General features: G+C 41.0%; 1 protein-coding gene across 1 annotated transcript in view; it reads left to right on the plus strand.

Moving 5' to 3' along the window:
* PCDH11X (protocadherin 11 X-linked) overlaps window positions 1-21622 on the plus strand; it is a gene marked incomplete at both ends in the record, with an annotated part of 365800 nt that overhangs the window by 132025 nt on the left and 212153 nt on the right. The window contains one exon of the mRNA XM_084213225.1: window positions 16280-16351. Within this exon, the coding sequence (XP_084069351.1) occupies window positions 16280-16351 (72 nt within the window). The remainder of the gene's footprint in view (window positions 1-16279; window positions 16352-21622) is intronic.

The following is a 21622-nucleotide window of genomic DNA, read 5'->3' on the forward strand; positions in this document are numbered from 1 at the left end:
ATTGCAAATCTATATAATTAGATGCCGAGTCCCTTCAAGAGGCTGACCCCTGCCTCATGACACAAACCAATTTTTATTGATGGTGGTAATCCAGATTGGCTGGTAATAGATAACTAAAAGGATGGGAGAGTGAGAGAAATGAAATAAACATCTGAACTTCAGCTCTCACTGCAAGAAGGTTTGGTTTAGTAATTTAATCACTGGAGTTCAATTGAAGGCCTACTTGCTGTCCTTTATCTGGAGTGCTGAACAAGTTCTTCAGCTTCAAAAAGAGAAAGAGAAGCTGTGAGAAAAAGACTCAGACATATTTTTAAAATAAGTAACCCACAACAAGCAATCTCTGACAAAAAGCAGAAAACAAAGTTTTCATTCTTCCTTAAAATAAAGATACACCCACAAGGACTATTAGTGTCATGTCAGTCATAAAGCATCTTTGTAGTTCTGCAATTATGTTGCACCTATGGCATTTAAAACTTTTGAGAGACTGAGAAGGTTGCTTAATTTTTAAAAAAATCCCCCAAAAAAATTCGAAAAACAAAACCCCAAAAAACTTTTGGGGCTATACATTTTGAGATGTTGAAATTTGCAATAGTTGTATAATTGAAATAAATGAAATTGGTTTTGTACAATTGAGCACCTCAGTATATTCCTTTATTATTAACTCTGAGATACTGCACTCTTCATTATCTAAGCTGCTGCACAAATATATAAAATTATAGAGTAAAAAAGAAGTATAGACATTAATTACAAGCAGTGGTTTTATTCATACACTAAAACTATAAAGATTGATAAAATCCTCATAAATTGATATGCTAACAGGCTGTGTGATACCCTCTAGGGGAAAAAAAAATAAACCATAGTCTTTTAAAAATTATTAATATTTTACAGTGTGCTGGCACCCAGTACCACCTGACATAATATAAATAAACAGCAGCACAGACATCCCTGGGTGTTTTGTGTTTCATACAGATATTGGGCACAAAAGATGAGCTTTGAGAGTTCCTTGGGAAAGGAGATCTGGGCTGAGAGGTTTGGGTTTATTCCAACACAAACAGAACAGCAGGCTAGGGAATTTCAAAGAATTTCAGTGGAGTTGGAAGTATTCTTACTTTGTGCCCACAGTTGTCACTGGGTATAGACAAAACCATTTCCTGCTGGTGGGACGTTCCTGCTCATACCCGTTTGTGGTGAGCAAATTTATCCTGGCCAGAACAAGTCTCCTGGTGACAACTTGTATAAAATTGTCAGGCGGTTGTCAGGCTGCCAAATACCACAGTGCAAGTTCCATACAAATGGGCATGTGTTCTGGGGTTTCTGAGGAAAAAAAAATGGATATTTACAGGTGTGGGATTTCATAGCATTGTTTTAAATTGGTAGGAATCTCACAAAGAAAGCCCCCTTTATACAGCCTTAATAAAAAGGGTTTAAAAATCAGATTCCAGGAGATAGAATCACCTGTGAGGAAAAGTTTCTTCATGGGCTGGTGGCTTCAACTGAACAGTCACATTTACATCAGGGAAACCTGCACAGCTCAGAGGGTGTGTGGGTGTAAGCTGTGCATGGCAGCAGAGCTGCAGCCTGGGGAGGCAGGGGGAGACTGGGAGGAGTGGATGCAGCCATGGGTCTGCTGTGCTGCAGATTCCTCATCTGGAAATGCCAGTAATGACCAAGACCTTGAGCTGAGTCTGTCCTCTCACAAAGGGAAAGAGGAGAGATTGCAGCTGTGGAAGAATCTCTGAAAACACGCGGTCAGCTTGGGTTTATCCCCAGCAGCAGAGATTGGGGGGTGTTGGTGGGTTATAAACCCCTGAATGGTGTTTTTTCTTGGATCTGTGGGGAGCAGTTGTGGAGGGCAGCCAGCAGGACATGCCCCAGGGTGGACTCTTTAGCTGCAGCCTGTCACCCTTATTTTTTAAGATTTTCTAAGCCTTCTGATGTTTACGTTCTTGTAAGAGACTCCCTCACACGCTTTCTGTAAATAACTTATTGTTTTGCATTCTTGTATGGAGGAGGAGAAATTTGATGGGCTGTTGGTTTGTCCAGTGTCACTGGAGAGGTGTCACTTTTGGAAATCTGTAAATGCTGGGGTCAGAAAATAAACTTCCCTTTTGTTGTCCTTGAGAGCAGCCGTGTGTGTGCTCGTGTTGTTCGTGTGCTGCAGTGGCAGCAGCCCTGCAGTGCAGTTTGCTCTGGGTTATGGAACAGTTAATGATGCTGATGGAGATCCTGCCAGTGACTTTTAACACTGGGGTCACAAGGCTGAGGTCAGCAGAGTTTTTTTTTGTCTCAGGGAGATGATCTCTGTGCCAAGCTTGGCCTCTGTGCCAATCTCAGGAATTCGTGTTTCAGACTCAGGAGTGTGTGCTGTGCCAGGGATGGGGTGTGTGTGGTTAACTTCTCTGGGTTTATTCACACAGCTCTGGCTGATAATGAAGGGGGTGATTTCTGAATGCTGAGGGCACGGTAGGATGAACCTGTTGACATATAAAAGCAGCAAAGAGCGCGTTGAGCCTCAGGAAACTGTAAAAGCATTTTGCACTAGTGAAAGTCTGCTGTGCATTAGGGAGCTGACCTTAGCACCCCGGCACATTTAATTTTGTCTTTCTTTCTTTTAAGTTCTCTGAAATACTTTTTTTTTTTCTTTTACTTCATGTTAAAACTCTGGCAACTTAGAGCTTTCTCTCATGAAACCTGTAGTTGGTTTCTTTGTGAGTCAAGTTAATTTTATTTATTTAACACGTGGAGTTGAAAGCTGACCATCACACACTCTGCAAGCACAGGACAACACATCTCCTACCTAATGCTTTCCTCCTTTAACAATTTGTATTATTGCTAAACAGTTTTCCATGCTGTGTAGCTGACTGGAATAGCAACTGTTGAATGATGCAGTGATTGCACAGGTTTGGCTGGTGCTGGGGTCCCAAGCCCAGCGTGGGCTGTGATGAGAACCACGGGGTGCTGCGCTGTGCCCTGGCACGCCCAGGGAGCCACGTCCTCAGAGTTTGTGAAATTCAGTCACTGGAGCACACACAGGGTGACAGCTTGGCACAGCTCCCTTGTCACAGGAGCCCTGGCCCTGGAGATAAGCCAGGCTTTGCCAGCTCCCATCCAGGGAGTGTGGACAAATGCAAATCCGCACAAACAAGGAACGCTGTGTCGCTAAAACTGTAAAGTACACGAGAACTAACACGGGCAAATGTGAGTTGTTTATGAAAAATGTGTTGGAAGTGCCATAGGGTGGAATTATCACTTATAAAGATCTCACTCCCACAGCCCTGAATAGCTTCAAGGTGCTGGAAAATAAGGTTCTGCACTGCTCTCTGGAGATCATGTCTATTTTGTCTTAATTATTATAGCTCTGAATATTGTTGCTCTTTAATGCCATGTTGTGAAATCCCTGATGTGCTCAGCACTCCAACCAACAGTGCACAAGACTAATCCTGAAAAAAACAACATAATAATTTAATTTAATCCCCCCCTTCTTCAACTCGAGTTTTGTGAGCAGTCATTGTGTAACTTACTGGACCTACAAGTACAGCTGGGTGTCAGTGCACAGATCCTCTGCTTTTCATTTTGTTTTAAGATGAGCAACATGATTTATTCTGATATTTCTGTAGGAGAGATACATTTACTCTGTCTGTATCCATTGTCTTCCTGTCTTTCCGACTTACCTGATGATGTGGTGATCTTTCCAGAACACAAAACCATCTCATTTGGAGTTATGGACTTGCTCCAAGTAGTCTAAGCAGCTCAGTCTTAATTATGGTCTGGATAGTTGAGTTACAAAAGCTACTCTCTTCAAAAATAGAGCTTTTTAACTTTATTTTTGCATGACTGATTCTAGTCATTAGTCAGTTGAGATCAAGTCCTAGGTGGGTCTTTTTAATGATTTTTTTTTTTCTGTTGTACTCTGATAGTGAGGCAAACAGAGTAAATTGAAAGAAGTTTTCCAAAGGGTGAGGTGGAAGGGCATTTCCTCAGAAGTGCTCCCTGTGGTGGGTGTTGGTCTGTGTGAGAGGGTTTGAGGGACTTCTTTGCAGGTGGCAGCAGAGTCTCAGTGCTCCAGCCATGCTCCAGCTCTGATGGGAGGGGATGGCAATGAGACTGGGAGGGCTGAGGGGTCAATTGGCTCTGTCTGAACCCAGCTGGGAGGGCAAATGCTTAATCCTAAATCAATCCTCCTTCATTGCCACGGAGAAATGCAAATAAAGGGTGATTACAGCTTTCCTTTGCAGGCAAGAGGTGAGGCTTCAGAAAAGTTGCAAGAGTCAAAGGATTGATTTGCTGTGGAGGATAGTTAGAGGAGACAGTAAATCAATTTACTGAAGCCAGAAGTTTTTGGGAGGGTCTGAGAGGACTTCTGGCTAGGGAGGACTAAGTTAAATGATGCCCCAAAGTAAAATGATGTAGATAAAGCTGGGCATTGGTGAAATGAAAGGAAGGGATGTGGAATTAAATGCAGATCTGAAGCAGCGAGGAATCTACTCTTGTGGTTGGGAATTTATGGTAGAGGTAAATTAAATAAACCAATTGTAGGCAGAAAATCGCTTGAAGAGATTTTATAAACTAGAGATAGTGTCATAAGGACTGAGAAAGTCAGGGAGAGGAAAAAATCAAATTCAAATGTGTTTCTGGGAGGGGAATGTTACCATTTGTTAAGCTGGTCTGATTTCTGGTTGAGCTATCATACTAAACTTTTGTAAGGAGATAACTACTTAAGGCTTTACTTGAGCAGTGCAATTTCCTTTAGAGCCATTTTAATCTTTTATGATAAGATTCTTCCACACTAATTTTTGCTGAAATCAACTGGTTTCCCTAAAGTGAATATCAACGAAATCTCTACAGAAGACGATTTCTTTAAAGTAAGAGGTAAATGTAGGAAAAAAAGTGTAAAAAGAGAAGTAGAAAAATTAGTTCCACAGTACCTGTTTTTTTTTTTTAATAATGTGATATTATTATATTTATATAATGTCATATTTATAGAAATAATCTGAATGGAAGCTGCAATATGAATTTGTATTATTGGTTTTTTGTCTAGGAAAGATAAATCTGTATTCTCTAAGTGATGAGTTGGGTACAAGGAGAGAGACCATTGAATTTGCAATGTGGTTCATTGAGTGTTGGGAATGGAAATATAAAATTAAATTTTCCTATCTTCTATTTACTGCTTTGGGCCTTGCAAAGATTATTTAAAAAGAGACTAAAAATTCACTGATATAAAATATTTCCTTAAGAATTCCCACAAAAGAGAGATGCAAGGTTATGTAAAATTTCTCACTCCGGATTCAGGACAAGGCAGGATTAGGTCTGCTGTCTTGCAGTCGATGTTTATCATACATATTTAACACAGAAAATAGTTTTCCATTTTTTATTTGATCTGCAGCTTTCCAGAAGTTTTCCTCCACCGCTGTTGATCTTTTGTCTCGCATCAGTCGCGTGACAGTGACACGTGCTCACTTTGCTGTGTGTCACAAGCAGGTGGCTTTGAGGGAACTCTTTCATGTCATTTCCTTTGTCATGTCATTTGCCACTTTTGTTAATGATTTTAGCTGTGATTTTTATATTTGCAGTGGTTAAATTTCCCTGGTATAATCAGTGTTTGTCTACAAAGGAGAACAAATGTCTTTTCATTCCCCGATTCAAAAGGTTTGTCTTTTTGGGCTCTTCAGTTAACACATTAATCAGCAGTGTCTCTGAGCACCCACTGACTGAGCAGCGGTGACATTTTCCTTCTTCTCATTTTGCTTTTTATTCCAACTCTGTTTGCTCAAGAAACAAAGCGTGCTGTCAGCTGCAGGCTGTTGTCAGCACAGGTTCCTTGGGCTGGCCGATGGGAATCTTGCTGAGGGTTATTTGTGCCACTGCTGCATCAGAGCTGGACACGGGCATTGTGAAGGACATGAAAAGTTCATGATGTTCAGGTTTGGAGTTCCACTTCGCTCATACTGAGCAGCTCTCAGCTCCAGAGAGCACAGCCAGCCTATCTGCACTGCCTGGAAAATTCCATTTGGTTCAGTCAACACGTGTTACACGGCCCCTTCTTTCTTTCCAACTGCTCCCTTTGAGATAAGCCTGCTAGAGTAAAGAAAAGGAAAATATTTTTACCTTTGAATGCTGAGGCTTTTATATATGTAGAGATCTATCATAACATCTTTACATCCTTGTAATAAAGGTGCTTTATCTTTATTTATGTTGTTGCAGAAATGAGGAGAATCCTTAAAGGATTGTGGGACAAATCCTTACTTAGGTTGTTTCAATATGTTTTGTTTGATTTCTCTTGGTGATTATGTTGCAATTCACACAAAGTACAAAGCTGTACTTGAATTTAAAAGATCAGATTGTCTGTAAAAATGAAGAGCACAGACCCAGGATATTTTGGGTTATTTTGTGGGGTTTGGTACTTTGGGGTTTTGGTTTGTTTTTTATTTGCTGTTTTTATTTTTTTTTTCTTTATTGATCCTTGAACCAGTGTTGTTGCTGATGCAAGTTCAGATCTTTCAGTTGAGTGAGTAATTAATCAGATGTAGGAACTGGAATCATAAAAAATAGAGCATAATCTGATGAGGTTTTAGGGTCACTGTCATGTAAATTGTGAAAGTGTTTCATATTCCTTAAGAAGAATTCCTGAAGAATTTACACGAGCAGATTTAGTGCAGTAATCCAGAGATAACAATGTTCATTTTATGGAATACATGCATCATAGGTATTAGAGAAGATACAAGCAACCTTTATAAGTGAAATTATTCCCAGTCTGTTATGTCTGGACAGAGTAACACAGTATTATTAAAATACTTCACTTAATAAAAGCAGTTACTATGTCTGATTTCACTGCCATAAGTTATTGCACTGAATGTGTGCTTAACCTGAGACAAGTAAGAATTCAGTGTAAACAGTTTGGAGATCCAGTGATGGCCACGTCCCGTGGTTTTTCATACGTTCCAAATGTTTATTTTCAGATTTCTCATGTGAGACACACAAACCCTTCACCTTGCTTCAGAATGATGCCTTAATGATTTTTATCTCATTAACTATTTCTATAAGCTCAAATTATTCCTGGGATTTGTCATCTGGAAGAATGGCAGCCATTGCCCCTAATGAACAAAATGCCATTTTCCTTAACACGTATAAAAGCTCTGTGTAAAAAAACCAGCAGTGACAATATTGACAGTGTTTTCCTTAATCTGTTAGGATGCATTATTTTCTGCAGGACAAACAAGAGGGGATTTAAAGTGAGCTTTGGTTTTGTGAGCTCATTGTGTGGCTTCATCTGCTGTGGGGGACACTGAGTGCTGGCCACCACGGGAGCAGGTGACCTCTGCCTCTGCTGCCTGACCCTGCTGTGAGCAGAGCTCTGCCCAGAGCAGGGACAGGATCACAGAGGAAACAGAGGTAGCTCTTGTATTAAATATTTTACATTGAAATTTAATATTTAACATTTAAAGCCAACCCAATATCTGGGCCAAGGAGCCTTGTAATGATATCTGGACTATAATGATAACACATCTGTGTTATGAGAACTGCCCTGAGTATGCCTGGGTGGGCCAAGGGACCCTCCAAGGGACAGAGCCTCACACTGGGAGTGCTGCTGAGCCTGCCTGATTTGCACTCCTGTCCTGCCTCCAAGCACACAAACCTGCCACACTTATGGAGGCACTCACGAGCCAGGGAAATAGTGGCACTGGTGGACCTTGGCCTCAGTCTGTCAGGGCTTCCAAAATCTCTTTATTCGGTGCAGCCCCCGATGAATTTCACGTTCCCTCCTTCCAGAAAGGCAGCACAGCAGACACGTTATATAGGTCAGCCAGAGATATAATTTTGTAATGTTATTATTTGTTATGTTTAGCTGAAAAAAAGCAATGGTTATAAATTTATGATTCTTCTTGAAATGGAATGACTATTCTCTTGACAGCAAACTACAGCAAAACCTGCGACATCAAGGTAGAGATTTTCCTGTAACTTCAGAAGGGATTCCTAACAAAGAGTGAGGATGGGTTTGGCATAACACATGAGTGTTGGGGGAAATGTGAAGGGTCTTTGTGGGCAGCTGTGATGGCATTTTCCCATTAGGAAAAAGGGAATATTCGTATTGCTCTTCTTGATGGGAGGCTGATGTGCAGAGCTGTCCAAGGGAAGAAGCAGCAGTGGGACTGACAGGCACCAGTCTCTTGCTGTTCAATACAATTTTTTATGTATTTTACTAGAAAAGTATGGAGATTTTGGGCTCTATCCTGACCACGTGTCAAATATCAAAAGACCTATAAATTTTTCCTGAGCTGTGCTGCCCACAGACATTCTTGGCTTAAGTGGGAGATGGATCCTCCTTGCACAGATGTGTCTTGGGACAGCTGGAGCCACTCTCACACCCCCTGGCCCCCAGGGACTCCCACCTGCCCCCTCCTGCTCCTCCCTCCTTTACAAGTCACATTCTTTGCATCCACTCTGAATTCTGTGCCATAGCTTAGGACAGAGGCTGAATAATTTACTCAAAGTCACGATAAGAAACAATAAGAGCATTTCCCAACATATTTCTTTATCTCTCGAGGAATTATTTATGGTCTGAGTGCCTGTTGTGGACACACTCCTTCCACCTGAAGAACAATCTGACTTTTTTATTTTACTTCATATACTCAGAGCTACAATATGTACTAGAAAAATCAAACATACTTTATAAGACGAATAGTCACAGCTGGGGATAAGGAATATAAATAGGATGACATCAAATGAAAAGAACTGATGATCCAACAAGGCTTCTATAGATCATGTTGTCTAATGTCAGGAGAATTGCAGATTAGTCTTGCTGCTCTTTATGAGTAAGCCTATTTATCAACTTTCTGGAAAAATCTAATTTAAGGTGGCACATTTTCCTTAGCCCTGCCACACTTCAAAGCTTAAAGTGTAGAGGTTGGTCAGCCATTCTCCCCTGGCTGTAATCACTGTGTGAGATTCCCTTTCAGGCCTTTCTCCAGCAACCAGGTCCTTGCTACTCCTGGCTGACTCTGATAATGTAATTTTGGTTTGCTTGATTAGTAAAAAAACGAGGAAGCCTTAGCTTTTAACAACTTTATCCAATTCAGACTTAATGTTCAGAGAGAAAGAGCAATTTAAATTGCAAATGTTCTTTAGAAGAAGCTGGATTTCTGTAAAGTATAACTTAGTCATGCCATAGAGAAAGAAGATGACAAGCCCTAAAAAAAACCCCACATTTGGACAAGGTGGATCCAGGCAGGGGCCCCACTGTTTCTCCTGAATAACCTACAGAAAAAAGAAACTATTTTTATGACAGGATATAACAAGAAATGTGAATTTTAACAACTCTGGAGGAAATATGCAGGAATATAAAATTTCGTAGTTTTGCTGCCGTGTACTACATTTTTAACACAATGCTTTATAGCCAAGTCACAAAATGGATTTGTGTACATTTATATTCCTTCTTTAAAAGCTAAGTAGAGCTCAGGCGAGTAAAACAAGCTGTTTGATATTATGTTCTTTTTTCCCCCCTTTTCACTTGAAGTAAGAATACCTTAGCATCTAATGTCATATTAGTTTTATATATGTAAATACTTTCAAGCCAGAACATACAGTGTAAGCATATTTTATCAGCTATTACCACCAAGATTTTTACATATATGAACTAAAAAAAGCTCAGTGTTTGTGAAATTTGAAGGGTTTTTTTCCTCCTCTGAATTTGTAGTAAATCCTCTGCTCTTATATCAGAAAGTATTTAACTCTGCATTGATTAGGAATTTCTTTATCATATTTCAAATCTGGGAAACTTGTTTAAGTTTATGAGCAATGATGTGCAAGATAAAACAGAAGGATAACACAGTTTCTGATTGGGACTTAAATGTAATAAAATCAGTTGTGCAGCACTCTTCACCAGTATATCCTCACAGGCACTCTTCTTAGGCATTTCAAATTGCTGCTATTCTTACAGGAACTTTAGGGTAAGTCTGTATAATTCCTGTGCATAGCATTCTGAAAAGACCAGAGCTGTGAATACATCACACCTGTTTGTTTTTAAGTCAAAAGCTTTCACGTGCAGAAAGCAATGTTTCAAATAAAAAGAAAAAAAGGAAAGAAGAAGGAGGTAATTTGACATTACTACACTGCAATCAGAATTGTGTAGAGAAAAAGAAAATAAGAGCAATTTCAATAGGATGCTGCCTTGGAGCTGAATAGACTTAAGCATTTGCATCACCTGTTCGAGGAAAATTGATATGCCCCAATTTTAGTATCAAATTCCTGTATCAACTTGCAGATTTGGTGGTCTCAGTCTCTTGATTTTTTGCAATTTTGCTGCTGGTGGTTACTGAACACCTGGATTTATTCTCTATTGCTCCCACTTCAACTTTATCTTCATGTGGTGTCTGAAATCTGCATTTCTTTGTACTAGAATTTTATAGGGGAAGATACTGAGCAGGATGGCAAATACAAATAGCAGGTGGAAAGAATTTATACACCAGTGTAGTGACTCTGTGCTTTTCCACGTGAACTGGATTTGATTTACAATTAAAAGTATATATATGTGCTTGTAAGATTAGTGAGCATTTTAATTTTTAATGCTACATACGCTGTCTGACATATCCCTTGGGATTCACAGGAAATCCTTTCTCCTTGCATAAAACCAACAAGATGCATTTACCCTAAAATTGCCCTTGAAATAGATACTTTTTTTCTAGAAGTATTTAGAATAATTTTCCCCTAATGACATCTCATTTGTGGTACAATGCTTGATGGTTGAATCCTGAAGTGCAGATTCGGGTTTTTTGCTTATGGTTGGGTTTCTTTACAGAACCATTAAGAAAAAGCATTTTCCCAGTGAAGATTCACCATGTAGGGATGGATTTGGCTGCTGTAGAGAGAGCATTGTTCTTCTGTGGATGACCTCCTTGTGCAGAATGATAGTTTTATCCTTCTCTACATCATTATGTTTGCTGTACAGAAATCCTGCTGTGCTACATCATAATAACATGTAATCTTCTTGCTCAGTTTAGCTGAGATTTAAGGAGCCGCTGCTCATGGAAGCAGTTTTCTAAAGTCTGATCTATAATTTACCAGAATCAACCAGGCAAAAGAGCAAGAGGCTTTATAAGAGGGATACAGCCCTTAAAACTCTTAAATGAAGATTAGTTTAAAGTTTTACAATCCGGTACAGAACCATCTGGCAAATCTCATGTCAGGCTTTGTTAAACCTCAGCATTCCTGGTGTGCTGCACCCCACACCCTGCCTTTCTCCTCCATCCCCCTGCCCTGCCCCAGCTCTGCCCAGAGATGTGTGGGCACAAAGGAGGGAAATGAGTGAGCCAAGGGCTGATTTCCCTGCAGGAACAGCAGCACAGCTGTGGGTGTGCTGCCCCCCTGGAACCGTGTCCTAATGCTGGGGGATTTATTGCATCTCTCAAGAGGAGCTTGCAAGGCAAAAGCTGCCTGTTGGCAGCACCATGGGAGACTTGCTGGGTGAAATTGTGGCTTTTTGAGCCCAAGGAATGGCTGGGAGGATGCAGAGCCGTGCCACAGGGTGTTTTGGTACTTCCAGAGATGGAGCTGCAGCTGGTACAGCAAAACAAAACAGAGTGGACGCTGTCAGTGGGGATTCCAGGTTGCTGTTTACCCTGGAGAGCTCCCAAGTTACATTTCAGGGCTCTAGACTTGTGGGTTCCTCACTGATGTCTCCACAAAGGGATTCTTATCTGTATATTTATTTGTGTTTCTGGCCTCTGGCAAAAGGCAGACTTTTGTTTCTTGAACACAAAGCAAAAACCTTCCTAGAGGAATCCTTAAGGACATCTGCATTTCATCTGTCCTGTGGCTTTCTTTATGTATAAATATATGAACCTTGGAAACTCAGAATAATTTGTTTTAGCAATCTGTTACATTAACTTTTCCTATTGTCACTAAAATGAACCCTTCTGGTCATCTTTCATGTGAAGGATCTTGGGAGGACTGCAGGAATCCAATTACCTGAAATCAACTTAGAGGCAAGGGGGAGGCATTGCTAACAGAGATCATCTCCTCCTCAGCTTACAGGGCTCCTCTGTCTCAGTGCAAAGACATTCTGCCTGGACAGTAAAATCAGTATACCTGATTTCCTGATTAAAGTGTGCAATAGAAAAGTAGTGAAGAGCGCACTTCCAGTCTAAAAATGTAGATTTTGGCAGACAGAAGTTGCCCCAAACAGATACACTTTTGCAATCCCAACTGTATTATGATAATGTAACATAGCTGATATACAACTTAGCAATTTTTTTGCTGTTTGTTTCCCAAATTTCACTTCAAGCCATAGAAGTTTTCAGCTTGAAAGTTTGTTTCATGCAGTTTTTTTTTTTTTGTTTTTTTTTCCTTTGCTGTAAAGTGCAGGAGTGGGACACTTGGAGTCAGACAATTTTTATGCTGCCATAGCAGTTTCCTAAGGCACCAGAGAAAAATGCATGGTATTATCTTGGAATTTCAGTCTGCTTTTGCTACAGTAATCAATACCCACTAGAATTACTGGTGGTAGTATCTGCCTGGATAATCCTAGGGCTTTTCCAGAAATCACAATAGCTAAACCAAAGTTGTTGTGTTGTAACTTTTCATTTTTCCTTTTTAACTCAAGATTTGCTTTGAAGAAAAGCAAAAACTTGTCAATAGAGAAGGAGGATGGGAATGGAGTTAACTCCTGTCCAGCTGAACCAATCCAGTATTTAGTATTAGAATAAAACCTAACCAGTTTATCTCAGATGCACCAAAGATTTCCCATCCTGTGTCAGAGTGAGGAGCACTCTGAAACACCCAGATCCATCATTCCATTAAAGACAAAAATGATATCTGACTTAAAACACTTTCATAACCTTTAAAATCTGTTTTACAGTTCATTTTCTCTGGTAGGTTTTGGAAGCCTGGATATTACCTGTCAAGCTGTCATAAGTAATTATATGTTTGTTAACTTATTGCTCCTAATAAACAACAGGAAATATTCATGATAAATTTCATTTTCCCCTTAAAAAAATACTTAATAACTGCTTTGATTAAATATTAAAGCTTTCTTTTGCTGTTACAACCAGGCAAAAAATTCCAAATATCAGCAAAATATTTTGTGCACAGTCTTTTTATTATGCTGGACTTTATTGATTGCCAACACCACTGATCAGGGAATTTCTAGGTGGTCAGGTGATGGGACTGGCTTTATGATGGCACAGCAAACCAAAACTTTGTTTCTGAAAACACCTGAAAAATTGAATTTATGCAGGTAGACAGGCCTGGGGAGCAGCTGGAATTATTGCATTTCTTAGTGGACAAAAAGAAATAATCCTGAGATGAAGGAAACCTTTACAGCCAGCAAGGTTTTGTGTGGTTCCTTAGTTTGTGCCTTGCTCAGTGCCTGTACCACAGCAGTGCCAGGTAATGATTCAGGGCAGAAGGTGTCTCCCTGAGCTGCAGCAGAGCAGGAGGGCTCAGGAGGAGCAGGAGCAGTGGTCCAGGTACCCCCTGTGCTGGTGGGACAGCAGCTGGCTCTTCCAACATAGAAAAAAAACACATTTATTCTTTATTCCACCAGTCAGGCTTGCCTGCTGGAGAAACTGCAGTCAGTGTGTGTTAAAGGGCTGGGGGGGCTCTAATGGCACTGCTGGAACCACAAGATCATGTCCAGGCTGAAATCTTCCATCTTTGATCCAGTCCCATTCCATCTTTGAGCTCATCATGAGCTCAGCTCTCTTCCATGTGTGGAACTTAAATGTCAAATTGAGGAAGTGGAGGGAACATAAAAAAAAAGGACTGTGGGCACAGTCTGTGGTTTCTTCAGGGGATTTGCAGCAGGCTGTAGGAAGATGCTCCAAGCTAAACAAGGGGATAAAGGCTTCCCAAAACTTCCCACTTTTACTAAGAGCTCCTGTATCTGTGCTGGAAGGAAGAAGCTCCTGTGAGGATTTTCTCTCACTACCACTTTCCTTCTTTAAAACAGAGCAAAGAGAGCTTGTGGCCGAGTGCTGCTGGTGTGATCCCTTAGCAAGGTGTGTGTGCTCAGCAAGGAGCTCTGTCCTCCAGGTGTAGCAGGTGGCTCAGGGCAGGTGTCCCACCTGGAGAGGGGCTGGAGCTGCAGAGGGTTTGCCTCTCAGGACAGGTACAGACATGGGGTGGGTGCAGCTGTCCCTGGGGGCTCACAGCCCCTGGGGATGTTTGTCCAGGTGCAGAATGATCCCACAAATCCCCCCTGGGTTCTCCATGCAAGCCAGAGCTGGCTGGGAAACAGCCCTGGACAATTGGGGTGAGAGCCACAGAGGTGTTTCCTGTGCCAGGAAAGGCTCAGGGACAGAGGAGCTGCAGCTTGGTTTTGTCCTCCTTCCTCCAGGAGCAGCAGTTTCCCTGGAATCTGCACTGTTTTCACTCTTTCTGTGTGCTGTCCCTACGTCCTGATGTTTGATCCTCAGAGGGCCTCTTTAGGTGCAGGGCAGGGGGAACTTTATTTAGACAGGCCCCATTTACTTCCTAAAATTCAGCATTAAATTCTTTGAGTTTTCATCAAGCCATGTCTAAAATTTAGGACATGGTTTCCAGTGTTACCCAAACACTTCAAGTTCTGTTTCACCTAAATGCACTTTTTCATCTGTTTTCCTTGCATAATCACTTGTTTATTCATTTTTCTCTTTGCCCTCTGAGTGGACAAATGTTGCATAAAAAAACTGGTGTGAAATGCCATAAAGAATTATTTCTCAAGAAATAATGTGATTTTTAACATCAGTTCCTGGCAGGCTGGCCCATGTGGAATTATTATGGTATCTTTAGCATCACAATTGATATGTTTAATAATTTTCATTGTGTGTTTGGGTCCCTTTGATGGCTGATGATTAAAGCAAGATTATAAGGTAGACTACATTTGCTTTTGAACACATGAAAAACACAACCTTCCCTTTCCAGATGCATTCTTTTTAACTCTTTTTGGCATTCACTAAATCTGTGCTTATTTCTTTTTACTTTTGAAATGCACTTATTGTTCTATTTCAAGAATGAATCATATTCCATTGCTACCCCAAAATATACAATAACAAAAAAAGGTAAAAATTATTGCTTGTAATCTATTATTACAGGCAATCCAACCTGCCAAAACACAATTGCCATTTAATAAGGTGGTTTTTTGAAAGAAGCCCTGTGAATGCTCCATGCAAACTGAAGTTGCCCACAAATTCTGTATTTAAAAAACAATGCTTCCTTTTAAGCAGCCATAGTTTGTTGTAAAAGACAAAAAATCCAATGGCATTTCTCTCCTTTCCTCTGTCAATCTTTGCAGTCTCCATGGGCATTTAGAGCACTCTGGTGTGGGACCTGGATAATGTGATTTTTGTATTAGATATGGTCAAAGGGTGGCACATTAGAGATGTATTTTAGGAGGAGAAAAATCCTGGTGCTACTTAAAAGTATTTCAGCAGAGGATTTTTTTAATTTTTTTTTTTTTTAGTCTTGTGAATACCATTGTTTCTGTTTTATGATAGAACAAAACTTTAGGGAGAAAGAAAATGTGAGACTTGTATCCTTTACATCAGTGGGTAAAATTCCCTCACTGGAAGCACATATGGAGAAAATTAAAAGGTGCCAACATCCTGTTCAGTGACCAAATTCTTACATATTTATTATTGCAGTAGGGTAATTAGATGTTAATAAAGAATTGCAGGATGTTTTGGCATTGTTAAAAAAAGGGTGAAGGATCAGAGTCTTTGAAGAACACTTTAATCTATTTGATTAGATGGACTTTTGATTAGGGGTGGATGTTCTCAGAGCATTGCAAGTAGTGGGAAGTCAAGGAGACAGAAAACCTTTACATGCTCTGTCTCCTGGCTCCAGCTCTGAGGATTAAGGAAAGACAAGGGCTCTCACCTGAAAACATGGCTCCACATCCAAATAATGCAGCTTTGAAACTGTTTCCCAAAAATTCCTTTTCTGGTTCACCTATTGAAGCTACAGTGAGCATAACACAGCCTGGGCAGGAAACAGCAGAGCACCCAGAGTGGAGTTCTGAATTCTGCTGCTGAGCCTTACTCTGGGGGCAAATAATTTCATGTTTTTGGCTGAATTTTTTATCTGTATGCACAAATGAAGGTGTGTACCCCCACACCTTGAAAGATACAGCAACTTTATAAAATTACTTTGTTGGGGAAAAAAAAAAGTTACAGCCTACTCCAAATGTGTGCAGTGATGCATTGCTACATTATTGCATGGAATTTGTACCTGTTTTATTCCCTCAAGGGATGTTAATGCTGAATGCTGACTGAACGTATCACTGACACATCTCTTTCTCTCCCAAAAGCACACAAAAGAAGTGGGAAGGCCACAAACTCCTTTAAAAGAAACGACCTTGGAGCCCTGGACTCAGCCACAGGTAGGCTGGAACAACTTTTCTGATCACTTCTTTTCTGTAATGGTAATTTCTGTAAGCATTTATGAAAATAATCTGCAAAAATGTGTTGCAATGAGTTGCTCCGTGGTTTTTCTATCCCATGTCAAAATGATTTGTTTTGGTTTTTGGCTGCCCAGACTATAGGTGGTGCCCTTAGAGTTAAGTTCTTTACAAGGGAGAAAGGCCAGCGTTATCTTGCCTTCAACTTGTGCTTAAAAAAAAAAAAAAAAATTGCAGAACTTGACAAAACAAAACCACTTTGATGGTTTTATTGGTGTGCCAATAAACTGTGAGCATCTGGTGTAGAAATGCAGTGGTGAATGTTTGCTTTTTTGGGAGGGAGGTTTGAGAGATCAACCTTTTGCTCCATGAGGAATTAACCAAGAATGAAGCAATGATTAATCATGCAGAAAGCAACAAAGAAACATGGATATTAATATGCAATCTTTCTGAACATAGAATGGGTTTGAATGTTTTGGTGTTTGTAATTACTTGAAAAGAGTGTTTATTATAAGTGTTTTATGTGCAGGATTTCAGAGCCCTGTTTGCTCCCTGTGTATCAGTGTGTTGCACACGGAGGGAGGATGTGGCTTCAGAGGTGATGTGAGGGAATGAAAGAAGCAGTGAAATGTGAAATCCTGGAAGTTAGGTTTGTTCTAGAGGCCTCTGCTCCCAAAGCTGGTGGCAAATACAGTGTAGGAGTTGAGAAGCAGAAATGAAGAAGCCCTCACAGCTCTGCCCATGCCTGAGTGCATTTCCCTTTCACAGCTGCAGTGCTGGCTGTGCAGGCTTCCACGGGCCAGTCTACACAGCTGGCTAAAATACAGAAACTCTCAGCTGAGAAACCCTTCCCTGCAGCCCCAGATATGAGCTGGTCACGTTTGTGCATGCAGAGAGGAGATTTCTGTCTGTAAATCTGCGAGCCTTGTGTTACAGGGCTCAGCTGCTGCTCTCCAAGAAACAGGATTTCCCCAGGAAGGGCTCCCAGTGCAGTGTGCCCTGTGCCCAGCCTCCCAAATCCTCCATCCCTGTGCCCAGCCTCCCAAATCCTCCATCCCTGTGCCCTGTGCCATGGCCAAACCTCTCAAATCCTCCATCCCTGTGCCCTGTGCCGTGGCCAAACCTCCCAAATCCTCCATCCCTGTGCCCTGTGCCGTGGCCAAACCTCCCAAATCCTCCATCCCTGTGCCCTGTGCCATGGCCAAACCTCCCAAATCCTCCATCCCTGTGCCCTGTGCCATGGCCAAACCTCCCAAATCCTCCATCCCTGTGCCCTGTGCCATGGCCAAACCTCCCAAATCCTCCATCCCTGTGCCCTGTGCCTCCCAAATCCTCCATCCCTGTGCCCTGTGCCATGGCCAAACCTCCCAAATCCTCCATCCAGGCAGCTGCTAATCACAGCAGTTAAGCCTCATCGATCTGAGTCTGCAATCAATAATGTTTATGTGCAGTCCTTGGGGGCTTGCTGTGCTCCTCAGTTAGCAGCAGGCATTAACTCTTCATGTGCAGGAGCAACCTGGTCCCAGCTGATGGAGCATTCCCTGATGGGCTCCTCCTGCTCCTCTCCTGCAGCATTTCCTCACCAGGAGCTCGGGGCTGGGGCTGGGTTTGGGTTCTTTGAGAGGATTTTGGGTCTGAGTTGGGAGAGGAACTGTTGAAGCAGCTTGGTTCTGTGGCTGTCATTTAGTGGGGCACTGCTGTGTGTGAATGTGGATGACACAGGTGAATTTTGCAGCCACTTTTCCTCGGTGGTTTGTGTGACTTGTTGCCAGCAGTCCTGCCAAGGAAATATTCTGTTGTACTGTCCCAGTGTTGATGGGAATCCTTGTTCTTGCTGGAACAACCACAGACCATCCCCTTGTTGTTTGATTGCTATTGAAATCTGCATTTGCCACAGCTTTAATTAATAACCACAAAGATTAAAATTCATAAAATATTTTTGTTGTTCCTATTTATTTTTTATCTAAAAAGTTAGATTCTTTGTATGTATTTGTTTTAGAAAATGGACTAACGCTAAGATGCTTTTTTGTTTCTTGGAGAGAAGAAATGCAATCAACAAAATCAAAAACTGCTGGAACCATTATTGTAGCAGAAAATTAAATTAGTTGATAATTCTTTCATGGATGTAATTCTGGCCACTGCAAATCCCTCCTTAGGTATTTTGTATAAAGTGAGTAAAAATTCATGGCATGGATAAAAGCTTTGTCTATTTTATGAGCAACAGGCAAATGATCCAAATGGTGCTCATAAAGCAAATGGTTCCCAACTCTAAAAGGAGGAGAAATGTATTTAAAAGCTGCTGGAATGAACCAAGAGCAAAGCCAATTCCTCTGCACAAAAAGGTGTTGCTTCCATGAGAGTCTTTTGAATCCCCCACAATACACACAAGGGAGAGACTCGCTGCTTGTGTCTATTTAATAATAACAATAAAAAATCATTTAGTGTGCTTGGGCTGCTGTGGGATGAGTTCTGCCAGCAGAGAGGGAATGGAGCAGCCCAGAGGAGGGTTTGTGTGCAGGGCCAAAGGGCAGTGAGGCAGAAAGAGCCACATCTGGCCCCTGCTGGCAGCAGGGGAGAAGCTGGTGCCCATTTGCAGCAGGGCAATTTCACACAGAGGTGACAGGCTGGGGAAGCAAGGATTTGGGCTGCCATGGCTCCTACTTGCCTTGCTTGCTCAAGGTTGGATCTTGGAAGCAGCCAGGTTTTGCTGGGAATTTTGAGACAGCTCTGCAATTAGACAAGAAAAGAGCTGTGGTGCTTTGTCAGGCTCATTTCTCCTTCTGTGTGGTGGGGTTTTTGTTCTTGGTTTTACGGTTGTGTTTTTTAGGGGTTTTGGCTGTGGTTGATTAAGTCCACAGAGCAGTATGACATTGACATTGTGGGAATTCTTTTTTTCATGGCCGTGCCTTTTAACTTGTAGTTTTCTGCATCTTTTTTCTGTGAACTCAGTGAATGGAAACTGATGTTACTGCCTGGAAAATAAAGTACGAGAGGCTCGTTCCGATAAATTTGGGACAAGACCTTTGCAGATAAGGAACACGTGTGGGAGTAGTTGCCCAAATAGACTTGTCATTGGTTTACAAGCTGTATTTAAATGCTAAATACCATGTATTCCTGTGGTTGTGTTTTTTGCTGCTTTGCCTGATTAAACATTTAGCTGATAAACCCTGTCAAGGCTGTTCAGAGCTACTGCGGTTAAGATTATGTATTTATAGCCTCTAAATTTACAGTCCATTACAGACAGGACAATTTAAAATCAAAATAATCTGTGATTGTTTGGATTTCTGAGGTTGCTGGTGCTGAAGTTTGTGTGGCAGTGGCATGAAATGATATTGATGACCATGGTTCTGAATCAGAAACAAATTGTTTCTTCCAGACTTTGGCAAGGTGGGATTGGTCTCAGGAAACAACTGCCAGGATGAGAGGAAATGGCCCAAAGGTTTGCCAAGGTTCAGATGAGATGGCCAAAAAGAAAAACTTCTTCACTGAAAACACTGGAATTAGGCAGCCCAGGGAGATGGTGGGGTCACCATGTCTTCTTCACCCCTAAAACCCCCAGGATTCTGTCATTTCTGGGAAGATGAATCTAGAAAGAGACAACAGGGATTTACCATTTTCTCATTGAAAAGGAACAATGCTTAGGTTTAAACTGCAGAAGTGGCAAACAGTGAGGTTTGCCAGCATGACAGGTACAACAAAACTCCCACTCTTCAGTTGCAGAATATTTCTGATTTAATTTCTTTTTGGTGACTCCTACATCACTGTCTATTGTATGTCTCTCTGAAATGCTTCATACAAGTGGTTCCTCGAGGTGTTCAACAGGATAAAATGCAAGAAGGTGATGATAGTGCTGGAGCTTTTTATTTGTTTATTAATTGCAAGAACTCCAAGTGCTTTTAGTCACTGAAGATAAAGTCAGGATATAGCTGCATTAATCTTCCTGGCCCAAATGTAGCATAATTACTTTAATGAACATGGTAATTTATCCCCTCTCCTCGTGCTCTTCCTCCTTCCTCCTGTTCACTGTCAGTGCAAACTGAGACAATGATGACCCTCAGAGTTCTCTGGGAGGGGTGAGTGTCTGAGGATGATGATTTCAAATAAATGATGTGTGTTCAAATAAACCACATCTCACACCAAGAAGGCTTTATTACTGCCTGCTGTAAAGGTGGTAATTCCAGCACTGGGCATCACAGGCAGGGGCAACAAGATCCAGCCAAATACAGCCATTTGTGTCTCAAAAAGAGGATTCTTCTGAATCTATAGTTTTATTTTCTCTTTATTTGTGTGCAGAACACAGTCAATTTTTTTTTATTCTTTATTTTTTTTAGCAAAATTGCTTTGTCTGGAAAGGCAAAACCACTCACTCAAATCTAATTACAAATGATAGAGTGTAGGGTTGTTTTTTTTTTTTCTCAATTTTAAAGAATCACTTTATAATCTTAGAACAGTGGATACAACATCACTAATCCAATATTTTAGCAGTAAATACGTTTGATGATGGGAATTGCTACACTAATCTTATATCCCTCCATAGTATAGTTAAGAAATCCACAGGGGGTTTTACTAATCAGTTTTTGTAAAGTAAATCAAGCCATGTAATTCTGGTTGCCTCCAAATGCCCAGCCATGCAGGCACAGCCATGTGCAGCACTTCTTGTTCTTTTCATTGGTTTTGAGCCTTAATCTGCAGCCAGGCTTTCCCCTGAGCATTTCTGGACAGAAAAGTCTCCAAGCACCCTCTGACAGAGATGTCTTATTAGGGGAGCTGGCAATTCACCTTGTTCCCCTCAGCTCCTGCTCACAGGCAAAAAGCTGCCAATAATAAATGTAATCCAACCACATTTGCCACTCTGCTTCTGATAAATATGCTTGAAGGTACTTATTTAGGCACTCATTTTATTGACAAGTGAGATATATTGCAATATGGCCTGTGGTTTGATCTTGGCTTTAAAAATATTCAAAATTAAAATAGGCTGTTTGTTGGTTTTTTTAATTATAAAAAAAAGAGTGTTTTAAATTAAGAATAAATATTAGCAACTGTGGTTAAATATTTGAAGAGAAGCAATTAATAAGAATTCAGTGCATATTTTGTTCCCACAGTTCACGGGTATTGAATTATTGTTCATGGAGTCCTGGTGTGCTCTGTTTGCTTAAGTCACAGCTTGAGCCTTTAGGACTCAAAACCAGTCAAAGTCAGAATGAAAACAAAGCTTTTTTCCAGGTTTGGTGTCTTCAATAGAAACTTCAATAG

The sequence above is a fragment of the Fringilla coelebs genome (assembly GCF_963513975.1).
Source record: "Fringilla coelebs genome assembly, chromosome: 11".
NCBI classification, from domain to species: Eukaryota; Metazoa; Chordata; class Aves; order Passeriformes; family Fringillidae; genus Fringilla; species Fringilla coelebs.